This window comes from Eschrichtius robustus, chromosome X (genome assembly GCF_028021215.1).
Source record: "Eschrichtius robustus isolate mEscRob2 chromosome X, mEscRob2.pri, whole genome shotgun sequence".
Classification (NCBI taxonomy): Eukaryota; Metazoa; Chordata; class Mammalia; order Artiodactyla; family Eschrichtiidae; genus Eschrichtius; species Eschrichtius robustus.
The window spans coordinates 80,861,921-80,887,332 of record NC_090845.1 but is presented as its reverse complement, the minus strand read 5'-3'; the positions used below and the strand labels follow the sequence as shown (position 1 = coordinate 80,887,332).

The 25,412-nt window shown below is 34.9% G+C and overlaps 1 protein-coding gene across 3 annotated transcripts; it reads right to left on the bottom strand.

Annotated features, from left to right (window-relative positions):
• Positions 1 to 297: 297 nt before the first annotated feature.
• Positions 298 to 2,852, bottom strand: PABPC5 (poly(A) binding protein cytoplasmic 5). Of its 3 annotated transcripts, none has more exons than XM_068533161.1 (2): positions 2,637 to 2,852; positions 298 to 2,092 (listed from the first exon to the last, which is right to left on the bottom strand). In XM_068533161.1, exon 2 carries the CDS (start codon positions 1,950 to 1,952, stop codon positions 804 to 806), a length of 1,149 nt encoding a protein of 382 aa, XP_068389262.1. In that variant the 5' UTR covers positions 1,953 to 2,092; positions 2,637 to 2,852; the 3' UTR covers positions 298 to 803. The 3 variants fall into 3 exon arrangements, with proteins under 3 accessions (XP_068389262.1, XP_068389263.1, XP_068389264.1); XM_068533162.1 differs by having other exon boundaries at positions 298 to 1,978; XM_068533163.1 differs by having other exon boundaries at positions 298 to 1,974.
• Between the last annotated feature and the right edge of the window lie 22,560 nt (positions 2,853 to 25,412).

Here is a 25,412-nt window from a genome sequence, read left to right as displayed (position 1 = left end):
TGTATAAGGAGTTTAGAAAAATGAGTGATAAGAATGCTCCTTAGACTGTCTTCAAATATCAAAGCTCTCAGAAAAGGTTTTTAAGATGAAACTTAGAATTTAAATAATCATTGTTTAAAGTGTTAATTTTCTAAGGTACTGATTGAGGAAATACCAATATACTTCTTTCTCTGGGCATGAAGTTAATAACGAAAACTCAAAACTTAGTCAAAGTCACTATCAAGTCTGTGGTATGCCCACAATATATTAAAAAGGAAAACATATATAAATAAATAAAAGGAAGAAAGAAAGCTCACATCTTTTAAAGGAATATTCATTTTAAATAATAATTTAAAGTGAAATTATACACAAACATTAACTGGATCACATAAACTTTCCCCTGCTCTACTGATTTCTCAAAAAGCAAGTTAGAAATTTTCACTGTAATAGACTCAGAAGTAAGGACCATCTCAAGAATACTTTCATAGGAGAAATTAAATTTAGTAGTATTAGTGAAATAAGGAAGGAAATATACTCCATTACCTCACCTTGACTGGTTTAGCAAAAAAGCATGTGGAGGAATAAACTTTATTCTACATATTCCTAAGGCTATTATATCGAAAAATAGTACAAAATGACAGTTTTACAATTAGAAATTATGTTCTTCACTAAAATGAACAAGGTTTTCTAGTTTCACTTTTTTTCAAAAGAAAGTATTCACTTAAAAAAACCTGTGAATTCACATAAAATAACCTCTTATCACAAAGTAGCCCAAACTAAGTAGGCACCAGCTTAAGGCTGAAACAAATTGAGCATTCTTATTCTCACCACCTGCGCCTGGCCTGGCCCAGGGTGACATGCAGAGGCTTGGAGCCCACTATGCGACCATTCATCTCATCTACTGCTTTGGTAGCCTCTTCAAAAGAGGAGAAGCAGACGACACCAAACCCTTTGCCTTGCCCCACTTCCACCATCACTTTGGCCCGGCTAATTGATCCAAAGGAAGAAAATTCCTCCTTCAGTTTTTCATCATCGATGGTCTCGTCTAGGTTCTTAATATAGATAGGCACCCCTGGAGGCCGACTTTTTTCTTTTAATCTCAGCCGCTCAAATCTTCGCCTTAACTCAGCCAGGCGTTCAATTTTCTTCTGTGCTCGCCCTACATAGAGGACTTTCCCATCGATGGACTTTCCATGCAGGTCTAACACAGCCTTTTGGGCAGCCTCGTGTGTCTCGTATCTCACAAATCCAAAGCCTTTCGATTTCCCACTGGCATCTCTTATTACCTTAACACTCTCAGTTGGCCCGTACTCACTGAAAAGTTCCTTCAGTTTGTCGTCATCCATGTCATCTCCAAAGTTTTTAACGAAAACATTGGTGAAAGTCGCTCTATCCCTAGTTCTAACTTCAGCTGCCCGCTCTTCCGGAAATTTGAATCGGCCAACGTACACCTGGCGGTTGTTGAGCCGCACTCCGTTCATGTGCCAGATGGCCCTATTGGCAGCGGCCAGGCTGTCAAAGTGCACATAGGCATAACCCTTAGAGCCGTTGTCATCGCATACGACTTTGCAGGAGAGAATGCTCCCAAAAGCAGAAAACAGATAAAAAAGGGCCCTATTGTCTATGGATTTGTCCAGGTTTTTGATGAATATATTTCCAACTCCAGACTTTCTTAAGCGGTCATCTGGCTGAGACCACATTAGGCGGAAAGGTTTGCCGTTAATCAAATCAAAATTCATGGTGTTCAAGGCCCACTCAGCATCCGCAGGAAAGCGGAAGTTAACATAGCCATAGCCCAGGGGGCTGCGGGTCACCGGGTCACGGCAGATTCGGGTGAAGCGCAGAGGGCCAGCAGGCCTGAACTTTTTATATAACATGTCCTCGGTGACATCTGGGTCCAAGTCACCCACATACAGGGCAGCCTTGAGGTACTTCTTTTTCTTGCCAGCAGGATTAGGCTCCCCACTCCCCATCTCTCTGAGCACAGGGAGGAGGCTTTCTTGGGAGAGAAAAAGAGGTTGCTTTCTCTAAGCTATGGGCCAAGCAGCTGTTCACAAACAGAAAAAAGCCAAGGCGAAGGAAGCTAAAAGCAGACTCAGAATCACTGTTGAGGCTGAGAAAATGAAGTTCAGAAACAGCTGGTCAGCAGGCTCAGAACAAACGCATCAGACAAAAAAGCACCCCAATAACGAATCCGTTCTCCCTAAGGTGGCTTAGAATTTCCACCCATTCAGATCTAAAATCAGTTTCAAAAGCCAGTAGTAGGAAAGAAATGTCCCTTTCCCCGTTAAATTGTAAGAAATCATCAAGCAGCTGGCTGGCTCCCCACATCTAGCCTTGCCGACAGAGGCCTCACGACCCGTTTTCTGCATAAATATAGGCCTCAAGCTCGTGCGGGCTTAAAATGATATCAACAAGGGCAGAGGCCGAACGTGTATTCCTCCGCCGGCTGCCTGGCCGGTCTCAGAAGGGCTCGCGCTCACTAAGGCCGCGCTACACACACTCAGCGTCAGCGAAAGGGCAGACTGGACACTTGGTGCGCTGCGGCCGGGCAGGCAGGCTGCAGGCGGCGGATCGGACAGAGAGACAGACAGACAGACACACGCGCGGGGGACCGGAGACCGCCCAGATACCCAAGATGCCCACTGGGTACGGACCGAGTGACGCGCGGAGATTTCGGCAGCCTGAGACTCGCGGCGGGTCCGGAGGGACTGACTGGCAGACGCGCACTGGGTCAGCTCAGACGCGAGGAGGTTCCGGACAGATGCGGGGCGGAGTCAGGAGAGAAGGGCAGATGCGCGGCGGGCGGGCAGAGCGCAGACCGATGGACAGGGATTGCGCCCTGCAGGACAGACCGACCCAGGGACTAAAAGCTTCTAGCTGTGGTAGGGCGAGCGGGCGGGGCGCAAGGAAACCCGGAACCTTGCTAAGTAACTTCCCGCTTGCTCTGTGCCAAGATGTTAAAAAAAAAAGAAAAGAAAAGAAAAAGAAAAAAGAACGAACGAAAGAAAAATATTTAAATGATTTCTAGATTTTTCATTTCTTATTTTTGAAATTTTATTTATTATTTAAAATATTACCTTTAGGCTACTGACCCCAAAATCAAAGGAGGTGACGACCTAGGCAGAGGGACTCTCATATTTTTTTTTGTTTGTTTGTTTTTAAACGAATTCCCTAAATCGTTTCTGCTTAGGAAATAGCGTATAGGTTGCATACTTTCCTGAGTGCATTGGAAAGTCAGTTGACAGCTGTACTGGACTCCCAGTTCAGTGCTAAATGATCACAGGGTCAAATAAAACACAGGCCCATGTTGTAGTTGGCCTTTATTTTTACTCCATTGAACTTCAACATAATGGTAGCATTATCCCCAGGTAATAGGCAGAGTTCTTTTCGCTGCTCCAGTAATACTAAGGTTTTAATGATTGGAGAGCCATAAAATGGCTTTTAATGGTACTTAGTGCCAGAAAACGTTGAAGATGTGCTGCCTCCATAATCACAAATTGCAAAATCTTAGTTAAAGAGTAAAAGCTGCAGAATCAATGCAAAATATATAATGTTTGAAGATGAAATAAACATGTAAAGATATAGGCACTTTACACAATTAATTGCTAATTTCAACTTGAATTGTCAACTTTAAACCATTGCAGGGAACAATGCTATAAGATTAGACACAGCTCAGAGGTTTCCCAAGATCTCTCTTTAGAGTTTGTAGTAAACTGTTTTGAAGAGGAATGTTACCCCGTCTTCGGAAAATCATCAGTGTCTGTAACACATAACTCAACCAGCCCCTTCCACAAGCCCTCCCCTCAAAAAGAAAATCCGAACAAAACATATGTCAGTACTGTTAGGCTGGAAAAGATCCTGGCAAAAAAGGAATGCAAGAGAAGGACATCACCCCAAAGGGTGTTGTCTTAAATTCTTAGAATAACAGGCTAAATTCATGCGTTGCTTCATTTTCTACAGTTTCTGTTAGACGGTATAGTTGACTAGAGATGACAATTTACCCTCATTATTTACTCAATTATTTTGTAGTTTTCTCCTCAAGGGTTCTTGCTTAGCTAAGACATGGAGACTATGTGAGAAAAAGCAAATACAAATTAAAAAATGTTATAGAGATAGACTAATAAAAACCGGTCTTAAAATATCACCACATTGACCAACATGTAGAAACACTTGTGAACACGTGCTTACTTTATTGTACTTTGAACATAACCTTTATAAACATCTTTCCTCATAAACTTAATTGACAATGGGCCAGAGCTTTTGTTTTTATTTTTCTGATTTAAAAGTATTACTTTACTGAAAATGCTATATTAAAATAACAACATAAATCCAAGAGAATAATTACCACAATATTATCACTAAATCAAATTAATATTTTATTTATGTAACCACCTAAATGCTGTCCATATTCCAATTCATTTGTATATATTTTCTCTAATATTATAGATGGAATTGGGTTGCTAAAAATAATTATTTTCGGGAATTCCCTGGTGGCGCAGTGGTTAAGAATTAACCTGCCAATGCAGGGAACATGGGTTCGAGCCCTGGTCTGGGAAGATCCCACATGCCATGGAGCAACTAGGCCCGTGTGCCATAACTACTGAGCCTGCATGCCACACCTACTGAAGCCCACATGCCTAGAGCCTGTGCTCCGGAACAAGAGAAGTCACCGCAATGAGAAGCCCGCGCACTGCAACGAAGAGTAGCCCCCACTTGCCACAACTAGAGAAAGCCTGCATGCCACAATGAAGACCCAACTCAGCCAAAAGTAAATAAATTGGAAATACTTTTAAAAATAATAATAATTATTTCAAAATAACCTCCACTCTACACTTGCCAGCCATTTTGGGGTCATTACAGTATAAACATTCTAAGCTATAGTGAACATTTTATCAGATCAAAAATCAGAAATTTAGAACTGCTGTGAAATAAATTAATTTTAGTAGAGTTCCCTCTGCTAAGCAGAAGTTTATGGAAAAAAGGGAAACAGTTTCATCTATAATTTGTTTAATCATTTTAATATTTACATTGAGAATTGTCTCTGGAATAAAAATCAGATGTGGGACATTTCTCTGTCATTTTTATTATATATTCAAGGTAAGTTTATAGTCTATGTAAATCTGATTCATATATTAAATCCATTAAAAATCCCCACCCAGATTCCTAAGGCAGTTGGTTGAAGCATATCTGAGTCTTCCTAAATCTGAGAAATATTTTGCATGAGGAAAGAATCCTGGACAACTAGTATTCTAAGTGCAACCTACCACACATTGTTATTTACAGTTGGTAGAAATTTGTGAGCATGAGCAGAAGAAGAGGAGAGTTGGAAATTTATGTTTTTCAGCCTTGTCTTAACAGGCACTTGATCCTGTTTCCAATGAAAAGTCTGAGTTGTGCAAGGTGCTGGGACTTCACAATGAAAGCAAACTTGCTGCTCTCTTGAATGAAGTCTGGGATGGTTGAAGAAAGTAAAACCTTCATTACCTAGAACTTGGCTCATGTTTTTTAGACAAAAAGAGGAAAATTGCCAAAAAACCAATTTGGCGTTAAACATGTAGTAGTAAGTTTTGGAGCCAGTAGCAATTCTTTGTCTCTATTTCCAAAATTTTATACTTCTCCATGAGTATTTATGCTCTGGATGATAATCCTGAAGGCATTTTGATAAGATTTATTATCAAAGAAAGATTAAATTGTGTTTATTAGAATGTACTTACTGAAATGAGAAAGTAACCAAAAGTGGAAAAAGTTTCAACAGAATATACAATGGAACAGGATTTATGCTAAATTGTCAATAAACCAGAATATCTCATTTTTCAACATATAACCAAAATTTCAATATTTTAAATTATAAAACTATAGTTTAGATATTTATTCAAAGGCTGTAGCTATAATTCATACATTTATAACCCTAGGTGGTTTGTTGGAAATTAAGAAAGATTCTTTTACAAAATTTTAACATTTTTTTCTTTTTTCATTTCTCTCATTAACTGAATCCCTGTTGAATTAAAAAGTCATGCATTCAACTGTGGATAAATCTGAGTATTAAAAACAAATAAAAATAATATAACAACTTCATATATATTTAGGTTTAGTTAGGTGTCTCCTTAGGGTTCTCTTTTAATTAGATCCTATTAGTTTAAAATGAACCCATGGAATATTACAATGTATATTTATGCAATTGCTATGCATTCAAAATCCAGTCTATTTAGAGTTTTACATATGATGTAGAGGCAAAGTATTTTATCTTATTATGCATTAAAATATGGTAGGGGTATCACCCAATTGACAGATAGTCTCAGACAAATCTCTCCTTACTAGGGTTTGTTTACTGAACATATGCCTCATACAGGGAAAACACACACACACACACACACACACACACACACACACACCACATTCTTTGATTAAAAATCCTGAGTTATAGTCATTTCACTTGACCTAGAACAATAAATAAAATAATAATTGTTTAAAAATGTAAACTTTATGCTTTATTTTTATTTTCATTTTTTAATGATGGGAAAATATACATCAAATTTACCGTCCTAATGATTTTTAAGTGAACAATTCCATGGCTTTAAGTACACTCTCATTGTCATCACATTGTCATGCAAGCGACATCACTATCTCCAGAACTCTTCATCTTGCCAAACTGAAACTCTGTACCCATTAATCTATGCTTTTAGATGACACAAAATATGTTAAGCCATTTCTTTATTGTTGGGCATTAAAGCTGCTTTTAGTTATTTTATTGTCACAACACACAATGCTATAATAAACGTCCTTATTCACATACTTTTATATATTATTACTCATTTCTATTAACTAGATTCTCAGAAGTGTGTATCATACACTTAGATGGTATGTGAATTATTAAATGTTAATATATACTGTCAGAATTATGTCAAAAATGATGACACAATTTACTTATTTTACCAACAACATAAAAATTTAGAGGAAATGGCTAACTCCTAGCAAAATAGGAATTACCAAATTTGATCCAAAGGAAAAGTGGAAGAATAATTGCCATAGAACAGATTACAGAAAGATTACACATACGCTATTTAAAAACAAAAAACAGGCACAGGTGATTTTATAGTTGAGTAGTATTATATAATCTTTAAGAAAATACATGTAGTGCTAACGCTATTCATACTATTCTCAACCATAAAAAGCTCCTTAAATCACTTTCATAAAATTTTCTCCAAGAGAGACTTCTCATAAGCCTAACTCATGTTTTCAAACCAGAATAAAGTTATAGATTGATGGTCAGTCCATTTGCTGGTAGAACTTGGATATAATTGTCTCAGTTGTGTGTATCTGTGGGTGTAGGCAGATTGCAGGAGCAGGGTTAAGTGTTACATAATAAGGATTTAGAAGGGGATATGTGATGGGAAGAAAATTAAAGACTTCTGGTTTAAAATGTCAAAACAAAATAAAACATATTCCAGATACTGACCATGAAATCTTGCACTTTTTCCCTTTCCTTCTGGACAAACTGTTCAGAAAATGTAAAACATGGAGAACAGTTCTTCACAGATAAGGAAAACTGAATATTTAAACAAACAGATGATTGAGGAAAATACTCTGCTTATCTTTTCTAACCTAAAAGTTCAAATGTAAAAAAATACATTATTGTTTAATCTTTATCAATGGGAGGATCATAGAGTTTCTTTCTTTTAAAACACTTCCCATCCCCAAATCCCTGTGTTGTGGCTATAGGCACACTAAGTACTCATATAATCCCTGTGAAAGCTATCGGGACGCCTTCTGTATACTGCTTGTTCATTCATATTCATCTTCATAATAGGTAACAGGAACTGTATGCCCATTTTGTTTTGAAATCAATCATTATATTCATGCTTTGATACATACAGCGGAGTTATATTAAGTGGACATTAGATTTACAAGATGAAATACCTATATTTTCCATTTCGTCTTTAATCTCCTTTGCCACGATTTCAAATACACTCTTTTTTTTTTTTGCATCATGGATTATTTAATTAATTAATTAATTTTTATTAATTTTTATTGGAGTATAGTTGCTTTACAATGTTGTGTTAGTTTCTGCTGTACAGCAAAGTGAATCAGTTATACATATACATATATCCACTCTTTTTTAGATTTCCTTCCTATTTAGGTTACCACAGAGCATTGAGTAGAGTTCCCTGTGCTATACAGTAGGTTCTCATTAGTTATCTACTTTATACATAGTAGTGTATAAATGTCAATTCCAATCTCCCAGTTCATCCCACCCGCCCCCCTTGGTAACCATAAGTTTCTTCTATACATCTTTGACTCTATTTCTGCTTTGCAAATAAGTTCAACTGTATCATTTTTCTAGATTCCACATATAAGAGATTTTATACGATATTTATTTTTCTCTTTCTGACTTACTTCACTCTGTATGACAATCTCTAGGTCCATCCATATCTCTTCAAATGGTACTATTTCTTTCCTTTTTGTGGCTGAGTAATATTCCATTGCATATATGTACCACATCTTCTTTATCCATTCCTCTGTCAATGGACATTTAGGTTGCTTCCATGTCCTGGCTATTGTAAATAGTGCTTCAGTGAACATCAGGGTGCATGCACCCTTTTGAATTATGGTTTTCTCTGGATATATGTGGGATTGCTGGGTCATATGGTAGCTCTATTTTTAGTTTTTTAAGGAACATCCTTACTGTTCTCCATAGTGGCTGTACCAATTTACATTCCCACCAACAGCATAGGAGGGTTCCCTTTTCTCCACACCTTCTCCAGCATTTATTGTTCGTAGATTTTTTGATAATGGCCATTCTGACTGGTGTGAGGTGATACCTCATGGTAGTTTTGATTTACATTTCTCTGATAATTAGTGATGTTGATCATCTTTTCATGTGTTTGTTGGCCATCTGTATGTCTTCTTTGGAGAAATGTCTATCAAATACACTCTTAAAGATAAGATTCTTTCATTATAGAATTTTCTTTCCATATATTCCTCTTTTTGGGTGAGGTGGAATAACAAATATTAATACCTTTATAAAAAAGTTATGACTATTTCCATCATTATTTTATTAAAATTATACATTTAATTCTTTACTGTGTGCTTTAAATTTAATTCCTGTGCAATATCAGAGAGTCTAAATGACAAGCTAGTATCTGACAGCGTAAAAACTTGCAGAAACTCCAAGGTTTAAAGTAAAATAATTCAGCTGATCTGGAGAGAAAATACACAATCTAATTACTTTGATTTACCTCAATAAAGAGTCATCAGTAATGCTTACTTTTTGATTTACAGTGTAATCAAAATAATTATTCACTGGCTTGGAGCAACACCTAAGCTCTAGCACATTTCCATTAGAAATACAGTCCTCTTTTAAATATTTACATTTAGATAGAGGGAATAAACCTACCACAAAATTTCAAAGGATATAAGGGGTCCTGGGGTTGTTACTGTTAACTACAGAATCCTGCTTGTGACTCTAATTATTCTTATTTATTTTTATAATATATTTAAGTCTTAATGCTAGACTTTGGCTGCTGAAACATTCTTGAAACTGATTTACTACTAAGACTAAAAATCATTCATTAATAATGAGGGGACATTTCTCTTGGTTAATTTATTTACCTATTTGTGGCTCCAATAATATTGAAATGACCTTTAGAATGTTTGGATACATTATTCATCAACTTAAGTGAGCTCTGCACTTCAATTCTATGCATTTTATGTTTGCTTCAATTCTCCCCCTTCCCCGCCCACCAAGACATTTATTTTTCTTCACATAACTGTTTCAAGAAGTTATCCAATTTTCAAGACATTTGATGTATGATGGTATCTAGATACATTTTAAGGTCTGTTTGTGGTTTAGCCGTTTACTTAAGTAAAATGTAGTTTTTGAGGGTCCCCTAGGCGCCAGACACTTTGGCACTGGGGATAGAATGTTGAACGAGATACACACGGTCCCTACTATACATTGTAGTTTTTACGATCTGGAGGGGGGAATATCATAGACAAATAAAAAAATGAACAAAACAAATAAATTAATTCCAATTTGTGACAAAACCCATATGGGAAATACTAAACTGGGTGTTGTGATAGCAGTTAATAGTGGAATGCAGACTAGCACAGCCTATCTTAAAATAAAAAGGACCTTCATAAGCATTTTCAAATGAGCATTTATTTTACAAACTTATAAGATGTTTAAATGACATTTATGTTGATAGATGTAATGAGAAATTATTACACTGAATGAGGTCTATAGGTCTCAGATAATAAGTCATTTCAGCTTCCCAGAATAGCAGCTGACTGAGAAAGGATGTGGTCATTTTGAAACCAGTATATGTTTAGAATTGATTATGTTCTTAGTATAGTTTACTAGCCATGGAAAATACAGGTCAAGCATTAAATAGGCTACCTCTATTAGACTTTTCCACAAACCCTTAGAAGGGTTGCAGAGAAGGTAAAAGAAAATAAAAATTATATGAATAATTGCCACAAGGAAATAGGAATTAAAATGTTTAAAATTACTTTATGATGTCTACTTATTCATTTTCATAGATGCTCTTTTTGAACATTTTTTTCTGTATATTTTGTATGACCCCTTCCCTCTCTCCCTCCTCCTTTCCCTCTCCCTCTTCCTCATTTTGTTGGTCATGCTGAAATGGTGATTCCTGATTTAGGACATAAAGAGAAAGGTACTCAGTATGTGTCTTTGTATTACTGAATCATTACATCTACTCTAATTGTAAGTACTGTACAGTTACTACATGTGGAAACATAACTGGAGATGTAAAAAACAAAAAGCAAAACAAACAAAACAAAACAAAAGAAGAAGCCTCTGGAATATTCACTTTTGAACTTAATTGTTTCTACTTAGGCAACCTCAGAAAGGTTTAAAAAGAAAATAGCATCTAGCATTTACTTATTCGTTTTCCATTTCTTTACACTTACTATTCCCTTCTCTCTGCCTTTAAAAACACTTCTTCAAGGCCTAGCTTAATTAAATTTTTTCAAGATTGCCTACTCCATTTTGGCCCATTTAAACATCTTTCTTCTCTTCTTTTAACTATTTTCCAATCTCTTTTATCTTTTGACCAAGCTCTCTCGTATATATGGGTCCTTGGACTTCTTTTCTGGATTAAGTATATGATCCTGGGGAATGACTTTTAAATTTTATACTGAAAAAAATTACTTTTCTCTTCTTGTTCATTTGAATTAAATTGAAATGACTGAGATTGAATTGAATTGAAAAGATTTATACAGGGTCAACACATATTTAGGGTGTGTGCCCTCTTACAGCCAAGAGAAACAAGACTAATCAATCATACCACTGAGCCTGGACCTGGTTTCATCATACTTGTAAGCAAAGTGCTACAGGCAGCTACTACTAGTCATCAGATTTGGCATGCAAAATAAGCCTTTATGGGATCCCAGATACTTTGAATGTGTTATTAATTATTTCTTCCTTTAGTGTAGAATTTAAAAAAAATAGCTATATTTTAAAAGAAGTTATAATTTTCCAAATCTTGCTACAGTATGGTTATGAAGCAGGAAGAGTAACCATTCTCTTCTGACCCACAAGAAAGTTTTGGCCCTGATATAATATCAAGGATCAAGGATTATTATAAAGCCTGAATGTATACTCATCTTGAAGAAACATTATTTTCAACTCTGAGTATTTTAACCTCATCTAAGTATGTTTTTGGATTCACCCTTTTGTTTGCTAGAAGCTGTTGTCATACAACTGTGAACTTGAAAATGTATACTGTATACTACACATATTGCTTTTCATATTATGTGATACCTTTACACCAGGAGACTTTAGATCTAGAAAAGGGAGATTATTTGCAAAACAGACTGAAATGCTGATCTTAATAAAGGTGTAAGGTTAATTTTTGAGGACTGAGAGAGGAAGGAAGACAAACCAGCAATATAACACAACTTCTTCTGCTCTAAGGGACATGTATCCTTTTGATTGGAAATATAAAGACAATGAATGGCAACACTTTTTGCTTTCTGTAAAGAAAACATAAACCCACTTTTTCTGTAATGACAGGATGTGGGTAAACTAATATTAATGGAAACTCATGTCTGAAAAATTGAAAACTAAATAATTTTACTTTTATTTTTATCAACTCATACTATTTACTCCAACATTGAATTGTATTCCAAAGTAGGTTTCTAGTAAACAAATATTTTGTGGGCTTTTAAGGAAATTATGAGGTGGGGAAAGTTGGTTTTAGTGGCTAACTATAAATTATATTACCCCACCCTCACAAATGATATCAGACACTTTCCCAAGACCTATCTTCATTGTTCCCCTGACACTCAGGGACTTGACAAAAACATAAATCTTTCCACCTTATTGAAATGTGATTGTTGCCTTGGCAATCAATCTATCATGGCACAAGATAGCAGCTAGTTACCTTAATTTTTAGAATAGTTTTAGACTCACAGAAAAATTGTGTGGAAAATGCAGAGTACTCACATACACTGTAGCTCGCTCCAAACACAGCCTCCCACATCAATATACTACACCAGTGCAGTACATTTGTTAACAATTTATGAACCAACATTGACACATCATTATCACCCAAAGTCCATAGTTTACATTAGGGATCACCTTTGGTGGTGTACATTCTATGGGTTTGGCAAATGTGTAATATTACTAATCTGCCATTACAATTTCATTGAAAATAGTTTTATTGTCCTAAAAATCCTCTGTGCTTTGCCTATATATCCTGTCCTCTTCCCTATACCCTGACAATCACTGGTCTTTCTAATGTCTCCATACTTTTGCCTTTACCAGAATGTCATATAGACAGAATCATAGAGGATGTAGTCTTTTCAGACAGTCTTCTTTTACTTAGTAATATATATTTAAGGTTCTTCCATGTCTTTCCATGCCTTGAAAGCTCATTTCTTTTATAGTGCTGACAGTAATACTCCATTGTCTAGCTGTACTACAGTTTATTTATCCAAATACCTACTGAAGGACATCTTGGTTGTTCCAAGTTTTACAAATTATGAATAAAGATGCTATATCTTTGTGTAGGTTTTTGTGTGGATGTAAATTTTCACTTCATTTGGATATATGTCAAGGAGCACAGTTGCTGGATTCTATGCTAACAATATGTTTCATTTTGTAAGAAACTGCCAAATTGTCTTCCAAAATTGCTTTACCATTTTGCATTCCCGTCAGAAATGAATGATAGTTCCTGTTGCTCCACATCCTTGTCAGCATTTGTATTTGTCCATGTTTTGAATTTTCATCATTCTAATAGGTGTATAGTGGTATCTCATTATTATTTTAATTTGCAATTCTCAAATGACATATGCTGATTACCTTTTTATGCATATTTTCCATCTGTATATCATCTTTGCTGAGATGCCTATTCAGATTTTTCACCCATTTTTTTTCTAAAAAATTTTTTATTGTGGAAAGTACACTTAATATGTGAACTATCTTAACAAACTTTTAAGCTTACAGTATATTATTATTGACTGCAATGTTATACAGCAGATCTCTAGAGCATATTCTTGCTTGACTGAAATTTTATGCCTGTTGATAAGTAACTCCCCATTTCCCTCTCTCCCTGGCCTCTGGAAACCATTATTTTACTCTTTAATTCTATGAATTGAACTATTTTAGCTACCTCGTAAAAGTGGAATAATGCAGTATTTATCTTTCTACATTTGGCTTATTTCACTTAGCATAATGTCCTCAAGGTTCATTCATGTCGTCACTCGTCACATATTGCAAATTTCCTTCTTTTTCTTAAAGGCTGAGTAGTATGCCATTGCATGCATATGCTACTTTTTCTTTATTCATCTGTTGATGGACTAGGTTTTTATACATATTGGTTGTTGTGAATAGTGCTGCAGTGAGCATGGGAGTGCTATCTCTTCCAGATGAGAGAAAATATTTGCAAATCATATATCTAATAAGGGGTTAATCTCCAAAATATGTAAAGAACTCCTACAAAAGAAAAGTAAAAACAAAACTAATGACCTGATTAAAAAATGTGCAAAGGACTTGAATAGATATTTCTCCAAAAAAGACATACAAATGGCTAACAGGTATATGAAAAAATGCTCAACATTGCTAATCTTTAGGGAAATGCAAAACAGAACCATAATGAGATATAGCCTCACACTTGTCAGGAGGGTTATTATCAAGAAACAAAGCACAAGTGTTGGAACTAATGTGGAGAAATTGGAACACTTGCACGCTGTTGGTGGGAATGCAAAATGTAAAACTGTATGGAGGTTCTTCAAAAAATTAAAAAAAGAACTACCATATGATCCACCAATTCCACTTCTGGGTATTTAGAAGTGAAATACCCAGATAAAATAATTGAAAAAAATTTTTTTTTCCATTTTTAACTGGGTTATTGCTTTTTTTACTTGTTGAGTTTTAAGAATTCTTTGTACATTTGAGATAATAGTTCTTTATCAGACATATCTTTTACAAATATTTTCTCCCAGTCTGTGGCTTGTCCTCTCATTCTTTTCACAGTGTCTTTTGTAGAGAAGACTTTTTAGAAACATTTTAATGAATTCCAACTTAACCATCATTTTCTTAAAAGAATCAGATCTTTGTCATTGCCAATCTCAAGGCTATCTAGATTTTCTCCTATGTTTTCTATAGGAGTTTTATAGTTTTGCATTTTCCATTCATGTCTATGATCCATTATGAATTAATTTTGTGAAGGGTGTAAGTTCTGTGTCTAGCACCATTTGTTGAAAAGACTATCCTTGCCTGTGCTCTTTTGTCAAAGATCAGTTGACTATATCTGGATCTATGACTGAACTCTCTATTCTGTTCCATTGATCTATTTGTCTAATCTTTTGCCAGTATGACACTGTCTTGATTACTATAGCTTTTATGTAAGTTTTGAAGTTGGGGGAGTGTCAGTTTTCTGACTTTGTTCATCTCCTTCAATATTATGCTGGCATACTGGGTCTTTTGCTTCTCCATATAAACTTTAGAATCTGTTTGCCTATATGCACAAAATAACTTGCTGGAACTTTAGGATTGTGCTGAATCTATATATTAAGTTGGGAAGAACTGACATCTTACAATATTTTTTCCTATTCATGAACACGGAATATCTCTCCATTTATTTAGTTCTTTGATTACTTTCATCAGAGTTTTGTAGGTTTCCTCATCTGGATCTTGCACAGAGTTTGTCAGATTCATACCTAAGTATTTCATTCACTTGGTGATAATGTAAATATTACTGTGTTTTTTTAATCTTGAACTCTAATTGTCTATTTCTTGTACATAGGAAAGCAATTGACTTTTGTGCACTAATCTTGTATCCTGAAACCTTGCTTAACCACTAATTAGATCCAGGAGTTTTTTTTTTTTTTTTTCTTTTTTTTGACAACTCTTTCAGATTTTCTACACTGACAGTCATGTCATCTATGAACACAGACAGTTTAATTTCTTCCTTCCCAATTTATGTATGTTATATTTTCTTTTCTTATTGCATTAGCTAGGGCTTTTGGTATGATAATGAATAGTAGAGCAGTGTTATGGGACATTCTTGCCTTCTTCCCAGCATTAGTGGGGAAGAACAGTTTCTCATCAGTAAGTATGATGTTATTTGTTGGTTTTTGTAAATGTTCTTTACCAGGTTGAGGAAGTGCTCTTCTATTCTTAGCTTGTTGAGTGATTTTATCATGAACAGTTTTAGATTTTATCAAGTGCCTTTTCTGTATTTATTGATATAATCATGTGATTTTTCTTCTTTAGTCAGTTGATGTGATGGGTTATATTAATTGATTTTCAAATGTTGAACCAGGGTTACATACTTGGAATTGTATAATTCTCTTCATACAATGTTGGATTTAATTTGTTAATGTTTTGTTGTGGGTTTTGCTTTTATGATCATGAGTGACATTGGTTTGTAGTTTTCCTTTGTTGCAATGCCTTTACCTAGCTTTGGTATTAGGATAATGCTGGCCTTATAGTATGAGTATGACGTGCTTCCTCTGTTTTTATTTTCTGAAAGTAATTGCAGAAATTGGGATAATTTCTTCTTTAAACATTTGGTAGAGTTCACCAGTGAACCCATCTGGGACTGGTGCTCTCAGTTTTGGAAGGTTATTAATTATTGAGTCAACATTTTAAATAGATATAGGCTTATTCAAATTGTCTATTTCTTCTTGAAATAGTTTTGACAGATTGTGTCTGTCAAGGAGTTGGTCCATTTCATCTAAGTTATCAAATTTGTGAGCATGGAGTTGTTCATAATATTTTTATTATCCTTTTAATATTCACGGTATCTGTAGTAATGTACCTTCTTTCATTTCTGATGTTAGTAACTTGTGTCTTCTCTGTTTTTTTGTCTATTGATTTCCTGTTTTCAATCATTGATTTCTACTCTAATTTCTATTATTTGTTTTATTCTGCTTACTTTGGATTTAATTTTCTCTTTTTTTCTAGTTTCTTAACGTAGAAGATTAGATTATTGATTTTATAACTTTCTTCTTTTCTAATATATGTATTCAATGCTGTAAATTTCCTTCTAAACATTGCTTCCACTGCATTTCAAATTTTTATGTTATATTTTCATTTTAATTTCCCCTGAGTCTTCTTCTTTGACTAGCTTGTCATTTAGGTGTTGTTTAATCTCTAAGTATTTTGTGGTTTTCTATATATCTTTTTGTTTTTTATTTCAAGTTGAATCCCATTGGAATATGTGCATACATTGTATGATTTCTACTCTATTTGATTTGATAAGGTATGTTTTGTGGCCTAAAATATGATCTACCTTGGTAAGTGTTCAATGTGAGTTGAGGAGAATGTGTATTCTGCTGTTGCTGGGTGAGGTATTCTATAAATGTCAATTACATTCAATTGACTGATCATATTGTTGAGTTCAACTATGTCTTTACTGATGTTCTTCATGCTGGTACTGTCCATTACTGACAAAGGGGTATTTAACTTCCAATATAATAATTAATTTGTCTATTTCTCCTTGCAGTTCCATCACTTTTTTTCTCAAGTATTTTCATACTTGGTTTTTAGGTACATACACATTAAAGATTGCTATGTCTTCTTGGATAATTGACCCCTTTATCACTGTCAATTGCTCTTTTATTCCTGATAATTTCCCTTGCCCTGAATTTGTCTGAAATTAATATAGCTACTATTACTTCCTTGTGGTTAGTGTTAACATGTTATATCTTTCTCTATCTCTTTACTTTTAATCTATAAGTGCCTTTATATTCAAAGTGGGTTTCTTGTAGACAATTTGCAGTTGGGTCTTGGGTTTCAATACACTCTATCTCTGTCTTTTAATCAATATATTTAGATCATTGATATTTAAAGTGATTACTGATATAGTTAATTCTTATCTATCACATTTTTTACTGTTTTCTACTCATTGTTTTTGTTGTTTCTACTTTTGTCTTCCACTTTTTTTTCTGCCTTCTCTCTCTCTCTCTTTTTTTTTATTTATTTGGCTGGACTGGGTCTTAGTTGTGGCACATGGGATCTTTGTTGCCACGTCTGCAGGATCTTCATTGTGGCATGTGGGATCTTTAGTTGTGGCATGCGGGATCTTTTAGTTGCAGCATGCAGATGCTTAGTTGTGGCATACAGGATCTAGTTCCCTGACCAGGGACTGAACCTGGCCTCCTGCGTTGGGAGCGTGGAGTCTTAACCAATGGACCACCAGGGAAGTCCCATGCCTTCTCTTGCTTTATTTAAGCATTTTATATGATTTTATTTTCTTTCCTTTTTAGCATATCAATTATACTTCTTATTTTAAAACTTTATTTAGTGATTGCCCTGTGGATTGCAATATGCATGTACAACAAATCCAGGTTCACTTTCAAATAACACCATACTGCATCACAAGTAGTGCAAATACATCCTGACAGAGTATTCATAATTCTTCCCTCCCATTTCTTCTATCATTGCAGTCATTATTTCACTTATCCATAAGTTATAATCATAATATATGTTGTTGCTATTACTATTTTGAACAAAACGTTATCTGCTACATCAGTAGGAATGAAAAATAAAAATTTGTTTTACCTTTATTTATTCCTTCCTTAATACTCTTCTTTTCATGTATGTAGGTCTGAGTTTCTGACCTACAGAATTTTACTTCTCTCTGAAGAACTTCTTTTAACCTTTCTTACAAGGTGGATCTACTGGAGACAACTCTCCATTTTTGTTTTTCTGAGAAAGTCTTTATTTCTCCTTCACTTTTGGAGAATAATTTTACTGGATACACACTTCTAGGTTGTATTTTTCTTTTCAACAGTTTAAATATTTCACTGCACTCTTTCCCTGTTTTCATAGTTTCTGAAGAGAAGTCCAATGTAATTCATCTATTGTTTTTCTCTAGGTAAGGTGTTTTTTTCCCCCTCTGGCTTCTTTCAAAGTTTTTTCCATTGTCTTTGATTTTCTGCAGTTTGAATAAGATATACCTAGGTATAGATTTCTTAGTATTTGTCCTGCTTGGTGTTCTCTGAGCTTCCTGGGTCTGTGGTTTTGTGTCTGACATTAATCCTGAAAAATTTTAAGTCATTACTGTTTCAGGTATGTTTTTTTTTTTTTAATTTTTCTTCTCTTTCTGGTATTATCATTACACATGTGTTACAGCTTTTGTAGTTTTCCCACACTTCTTGGAAGTTCTATTCTATTTTTGTTGCTGTGTTGCTTTTCAGTGTGTGAAGTTTGTATTGACATATCTTCTAGTTCATTGATTCTTTGTCTATTAATGAGCCCATCAGAACATTTCTGTTACAGTGTTTTTGATTTCTAACACTTCTTTTTTATTGTTTCTTCGAATTTCCATCTCTCTGCTTACATTATGCATTTGTTCTTACATGTTGTCTACTTCTCACATTAGAGTCCTTAGCACATTGATCATAGATAGTCCTTTTAAATTTCTTATCAGATAATTCCAAAGTCCATGTCATATCTGAGTCTGATTCTGATGCTTGCTCTGTCTCTTCAAACTGTGTTTGTTTGTTTGTTTGTTTTTTAACCTTTCAGTATACCTTGTAATTTTTTTTTTTTTTTTTTTTTTGTAGAAAGGCAGACATGATGTACTGGGTAAATGTAACTGTGGTACATAAGTCTTTATTGATGTATTCTTAGGTGTTGGGGGAAGGGAAGTATTTTATTGTCCTATTATTAGGTTTCAGCCTTTTAGTTAGCCTGTTCCCCTGGAGTGTGGCCTTTGTAAGTGCTTTTCATCTCTCTCCATCCCTTAAGTGATAGAAAACTAGAGAAGGCTGGAGTTGGGTATATCCCTTCCCCCAATTTGGTTAGATTCTGGTTAAACCTTGTTAATTAGTCTCTGATAAAATAGTTTCTTTTGAGGCTAGGCCTTGCTAAAAAATACTGAATGCTCTGAGTGCATTTCCAAATGGCTACTTCCCCCTACCCCTGCTGGAAACACCAAGACATTTTTGTCTAATCTTCACTGAAAACCAAGTATATCTCTTAGAATAAAACTTAAAAAATATGTGGAAACATCTCTAAGACTGCCTCCCCAACCTGGAGTTTTTAACTCTCAAATTTGTCCACACTGAACTTCCAGCAATTTCTCAATTACATTTTAGATTTTCCTACCTTGGACTGGATAACATGGAGGTTTCAGCTCATGGGCTTCTTCTATTATAAGCTGTTATTCTCTGTTTCTGCCTGTCTTCCTCTCCAATTTTGGCGGCAATAGTTTTGTCCTGTGATCTTTGTTCTCAGATAGAAAAATGAAAAGTTATGGTTTTTTAGTTTGTTCAGCTTTTTTCTTCTTGTGCGGATGGGAATGATGACTTCCAAGTTCACTATGTGCTGGATAGGAAATTGCAAGTTCCCTTTATAAACTTTTCAAGTGGGAAAATTCTGTTGGAAATTTTTGTCTATCTGCTCACATATTAGTAATTCTGATAACAGGAATTTCTGGTATCTATGAGTGTAAGCTTATATGATGTTTGTTCTTGGGAGAAATCATTAATCCTTGTATCTTCAGTAAGAATAAAAGATTAATTAAGAGAAAAACTAACAATAAAAAACAAACAGATAAAAACAAATATCAAACTGGTAAATTTTAGTTATTTACCTGACTGCTTGCCTTTTCTCATATTGACAGCTACCACAGACCACCCACCCCGCAAAAAAATTCCCATATGTCAAAACCTAAACTCCAATGTGATGATATTTGGAGGTGGGCCCTGTGGGCAGTGATTAGGCCATGAGGTCAGAACCCTCATGAATTGGATTAGTGCCTTTATAAAAGAGACCCCAGCGTACTCCCTTGCCCCTTCTGCCATGTGAAAACACAGCAAAAAGATGGCCATCTATGAATGAAAAAGCAACATCTCACCAAACACTGAATCTTTTGGTGTTTTAATCTTGGCCTTCCAGCCTCTAGAACTGTAAGAAATAAATATTTGTTTTTGAAGTCACCTAGTCTATGAACTTCTATTATAGCAGCCTGAATGGATTAGGGCAATATCCATAGCATTTTGTTGTTGTTGTTGTAGGAAAACTGGTCTATCAGTTAAGATGCTTTCAGCTACAAATAATAAAATACCAGACTAAAATGGGATTAAACTCTAGAATTTTATTACTCTCATGTAGGAATACCAGAGATAGGTGGTTCAAGAATACTGAGATGTCATCTTCACATTCCTATAATGGAAACTACAGGAGTCTCATTCTCATAGCCTATATTTGAAGCAGGATGGGAAAAGGCAGGACATTCTTCTAGTTTATCACTCTTAATCATGAAAGAAAAGCTTTCTCAGAAACCAAACCCCTGCCCAGCAGATTTCCTTTAGATCCCATTGGCCTTAAATAATTTCCAAGTTCAAACCTTAGTGAAGAACCAAATATAAACATTAGGATAATATGAACATACTGGGATGTTTATATCTGTTTCTGAATGAGAAAATAAGAATAGTGTATATAACATTGCTTTTAAAATAAAATGGCCTATTCAGAGGATAATAGTTCATTTCTGCTGGTAATTTAGTGTTTCAATATTGAATTTCATCTTTTGATATGCATATTATAAACCCATTCTCACAACTTTAAATTTTGTTTGTATAATTTGTTTAATTTTTAGTTGTTACCAATTATTTACAAGATTTCTGTGATATGTGGAGAACTGTCTTAACCTTGTGATTTTCATTGAATTAATGTCTCAGTTTAAACTGTCATCTCTTGTGAAATGTATAACTGCAGAAGAATAGTATGTGAGAAACAGAATAAAATACAAATATAACAATCCGTTTTTATTCAATCTAGCTATAATATATTTTGTTGCAATAAAAGTATAACTCTGAATTTCATGGAATTATTTAATTCCTTTTAGATATCATTCTGGATAATAAAGTACTTGAAGTCATATGTTGAAACTAAAGAACATAGTTCCTCTTTTAATTCACTAAATGGATTCAAGTTATATTATTGCAAATTAAAACAATGAGATACAAATATATACATTTTAGAATAGCTAAAATCCAAAATTTGACAATATCAAATGCTGATGATGATGTGGAGCAAGAAGAAAGCTCATTCATTGCTAGGGGGAATGCTGTTCAGTATTCTCATCACCACTTATTGAAGAGATTGTCTTTTCTGTTTTGTATATTCTTGCCTGCTTTCTCATAGATTAATTGACCATAAGTGTGTGTGTTTATTTCTGGGCTCTTTATTTTGTTCCATTGATCAATGTGTCTGTTTTTGTGCCAGTACCACACTGTTTTGATCTCTGTAGCATTGTAGTGTAGTTTGAAGTCAGGGAGCATGATTCCTCCAGCTCTGTTCTCCTTTTTCAAGAGTATTTTTGCTATTCAGGGTGTTTTGTGTTTCCATACAAATTTTAAGATTATGTATGCTAGTTTTCTGAAAAATGCCATGGGTGTTTTGAGAGGGATTTCATTGAATCTGTAGATTGCCTTGGGTAGTAGGGTCATATTAACAATATTAATTCCTCTAATTCATGAATATGGTATATCTTTCCATCTGTTTGTGTCATCTTTAATTTCTTTCATCAGTGTCTTAAAGTTTTTGGAGCACAGGTCTTTTGCCTCCTAAGGTAGGTTTATTCCTAGGTATTTTATTCTTTTTGATACAATGGAAAATCGGATTGTTTCCTTAACTTCTCTTTTTGCTATTTTGTTGTTAGTGTATAGAAATGCAACAGATTTCTGTATCTTAATTTTGTATCCTGCAACTTTACTGAATTCACTGATGAGCTCCAGTAGTTTTCTGGTAGTGTCTTTAGGATTTTCTATATATAATACCATGTCATCTGCAAACAGTGACAGTTTTACCTTTCTAATTTGATTCTTTTCATTTGTTTTTCTTGTCTGATTGGTGTGCCTATGAATTCCAATACTATGTTGAATAAAAGTGGTGAGAGTCGGCATCCTTGTCTTTTTCCTGATCTTAGAGGAAATGCTTTCAGATTTTCACCATTGCATATGATGTTAGCTGTGGGTTTGTCATACACAGACTTTATTATGTTGAGGCATATTCTCTTTATGCCCACTTTTTGGAGAATTTTTATCATAAATGAATGTTGAATTTTGTCAAAAGCTTTTTCTGCATCTATTTAGATCATCATGTGGTTTTTTTTCTTCAATTTGTTGATGTGGTGTATCACATTGATTGATTTGCGTATATTGAAAGATCCTTGCATCCATGGCATAAATTCCACTTGATCATGGTGTGTAATCCTTTTAATGTACTCTTGTATTTGATTTTCGAATATTTAGTTGAGGATTTTTGCACCTATGTTCATCAGTGATATTGGCTTGTAATGATATGACCAATAAGGGGTTAATATCCAACATATATAAACAGCTCACACAATTCAACATCAAAAAAAAAGAAGATGCAAGAAACCCAATTAAACAATAGGCAGAGGGGACTTCCCTGGTGGTCCAGTGGTTAGGACTCCACGCTTCCAATGCAGGGGGCACGGGTTCAATCCCTGGTCAGGGAACTAAGATCCCATGTGCCACATGGTGTGGCCAAAAACAAAAATAATTTAAAAAATGGGCAGAAGACCTGAATAAACATTTTCCCAAAGAGGACATGCATATGGAGAGCAGGTACATGAAAATATGCTCAACATCACTAATCATCAGGGAAATGCAAATCAAAACCACAATGAGATATCACCTCACACCTATCAGAATGGCTATCATCAAAAAGAACACAAATAACAAAAGTTGCCAAGGATGTGGAGAAAAAGGAACCCTCCTATGCTGTTGGTGGGAATGTAACTTGGTGCAGCTACTGTGGAAAACAGTATGGAGGTTTCTCAAAAAACTAAAAATAGAACTACCATATGACCCAGCAATTCCACTCTTGGATATATATTCAAAAACAGCAAAAACACTAATTTGAAAAGAAACATACACCCCAATATTCATAGCAGCATTTTTTACAATTGCAAAGATATGGAAGCAACCTAAGTGTCCATCAACAGACGAATGCATAAAGAAGATGTGGTATATATATATACAATGGAATACTACTCAGCCATGAAAAAAGAATGACATTTTGCCATTTGCAACAACATGGATAGAGTTGGAGGGCATTATGCTAAGTGAAAGAAGTCAGAGAAAGACAAATACTGTATGATATCACTTATATGTGGAATCTAAAAAATACAAAACAGTAGTGAATATAACAAAAAAGAAGCAGACTCACAGATATAGAGGACAAAGTAGTGGTTACCAGTTGTGGCGAGGGACAATATAGGGGTGGGCTAGTGGGAGGTGTAAACTACTGGATGTAAGATAGACTCAAGGGGCTTCCCTGGTGGCGCAGTGGTTGAGAATCTGCCTGCCAATGCAGGGGACACGGGTTCGAGCCCTGGCCTGGGAAGATCCCACATGCCGCAGAGCGACTAGGCCCGTGAGCCACAATTGCTGAGCCTGCGCGTCTGGAGCCTGTGCTCCGCAACAAGACAGGCCAATAGTGAAAGGCCCGCGCACCGCGATGAAGAGTGGCCCCCACTTGCCACAACTAGAGAAAGCCCTCGCACAGAAACGAAGACCCAACACAGCCATAAATATAAATAAATAAAAATTAAAAAAAAAAAAAAAAGATAGACTCAAGGATGTATTGTATAAAAAATTAAATAATGAAATTAAAAATTGTAAAATGTAAAGCTATAACAGTTTTAAAAGAATACATAGGAGGAAATCTTTTGGCACATGACTTATTGAAAAGTTCATTATTTGGCACCAAAATCACCATACATAAAAGAAAAAAAATCCACAGAGTGTACTTCATCATTTAAAATGTTTGCCCTAAAAAATACCCTGCTAGCTGATGAAAAGACAAGTTACACAGTGGGAGAAAGCATTTTCAATATACATATGAGACAAGAAACTGTATCTTGAATATCTAAAGTATTCTAAAACTCAACAGTTAAAAAAAAGTAGGAAAAAACAATCCAATTAGGAAATGGCAAAATATTTGAAGAGACATTTCACAGAAGAGGATATACAGATGGCAGATAAACACACGAAAAAAAGAGTTCACCATCACGAGCCATCAGGGAAATGCAAATTAATAGCACAATAAGGTATCATCACACACCTATTAAAAAGGTAAAACAAATCATGGTGACTATATGAAATGCTGGTGTAGATGCAGAGAAACTTTCTTTTATATAGTGCAGGAGGGAATGTAAATGAAACAGCCACACTAGAAAATAGTGTTGCAGTTTCTTAAAAAATTAAACCTACACTTATGATATGACCCAGCAACTACATTTCTATCTCATATCCCAGAGAAATTAGAAATTTATATTCACATAAAAATCTGTACATTATTGTTCTCTTCAGCTTTATTTGTATTAGCACCACATTGGAAATAATCAAAGTGCTCCACAATGAGTGAATGGTGGTACTTTCATACCATTATATACACTTGGCAATAAAAAGGAACTAATGATTGGTACATGCAGCAACTTTGGTGAATCTCGAGTGTAACTATGCTGACGTAAAAAAGATTAATCTAAAAAGGTCACACACTGTATGTTTCCATTTATGTAACATTATCAAAATGACAAAATTATGGTGATAAAGAATAGGTTAGTCATCACCAGCTGGTAGAGAAACTTTGGGGAATGGAGGTGAGTATGACTACAAAAAGAATAGAATGAGAGATATTTTCATGATAATGGTAGAGTTCTGTATTTTTATTTTGGTGGTGGTTACATGAATGTAAACATGGGACAAAATGGCATGTAACTATACACACACATGTTGTACCATGTAAAATTCCTGGTTTTGATACATTTATTATGTAAGATGTAACCAGTGGGGGAAACTAGATGAAAGGTACAGAGGAAAGTTGCTCTTTGCAACTTCCTGTGACTCTATCATTATTTCAAAAGAAAAGATAAAATACATTCTAATGAAGTAGGATTTATTAAAGGTACATAAGG

Bases quoted from the DNA above. Each gene is read 5' to 3' on its own strand.
- PABPC5 (XM_068533161.1), bottom strand. From the start codon at position 1,952: ATGGGGAGTGGGGAGCCTAATCCTGCTGGCAAGAAAAAGAAGTACCTC.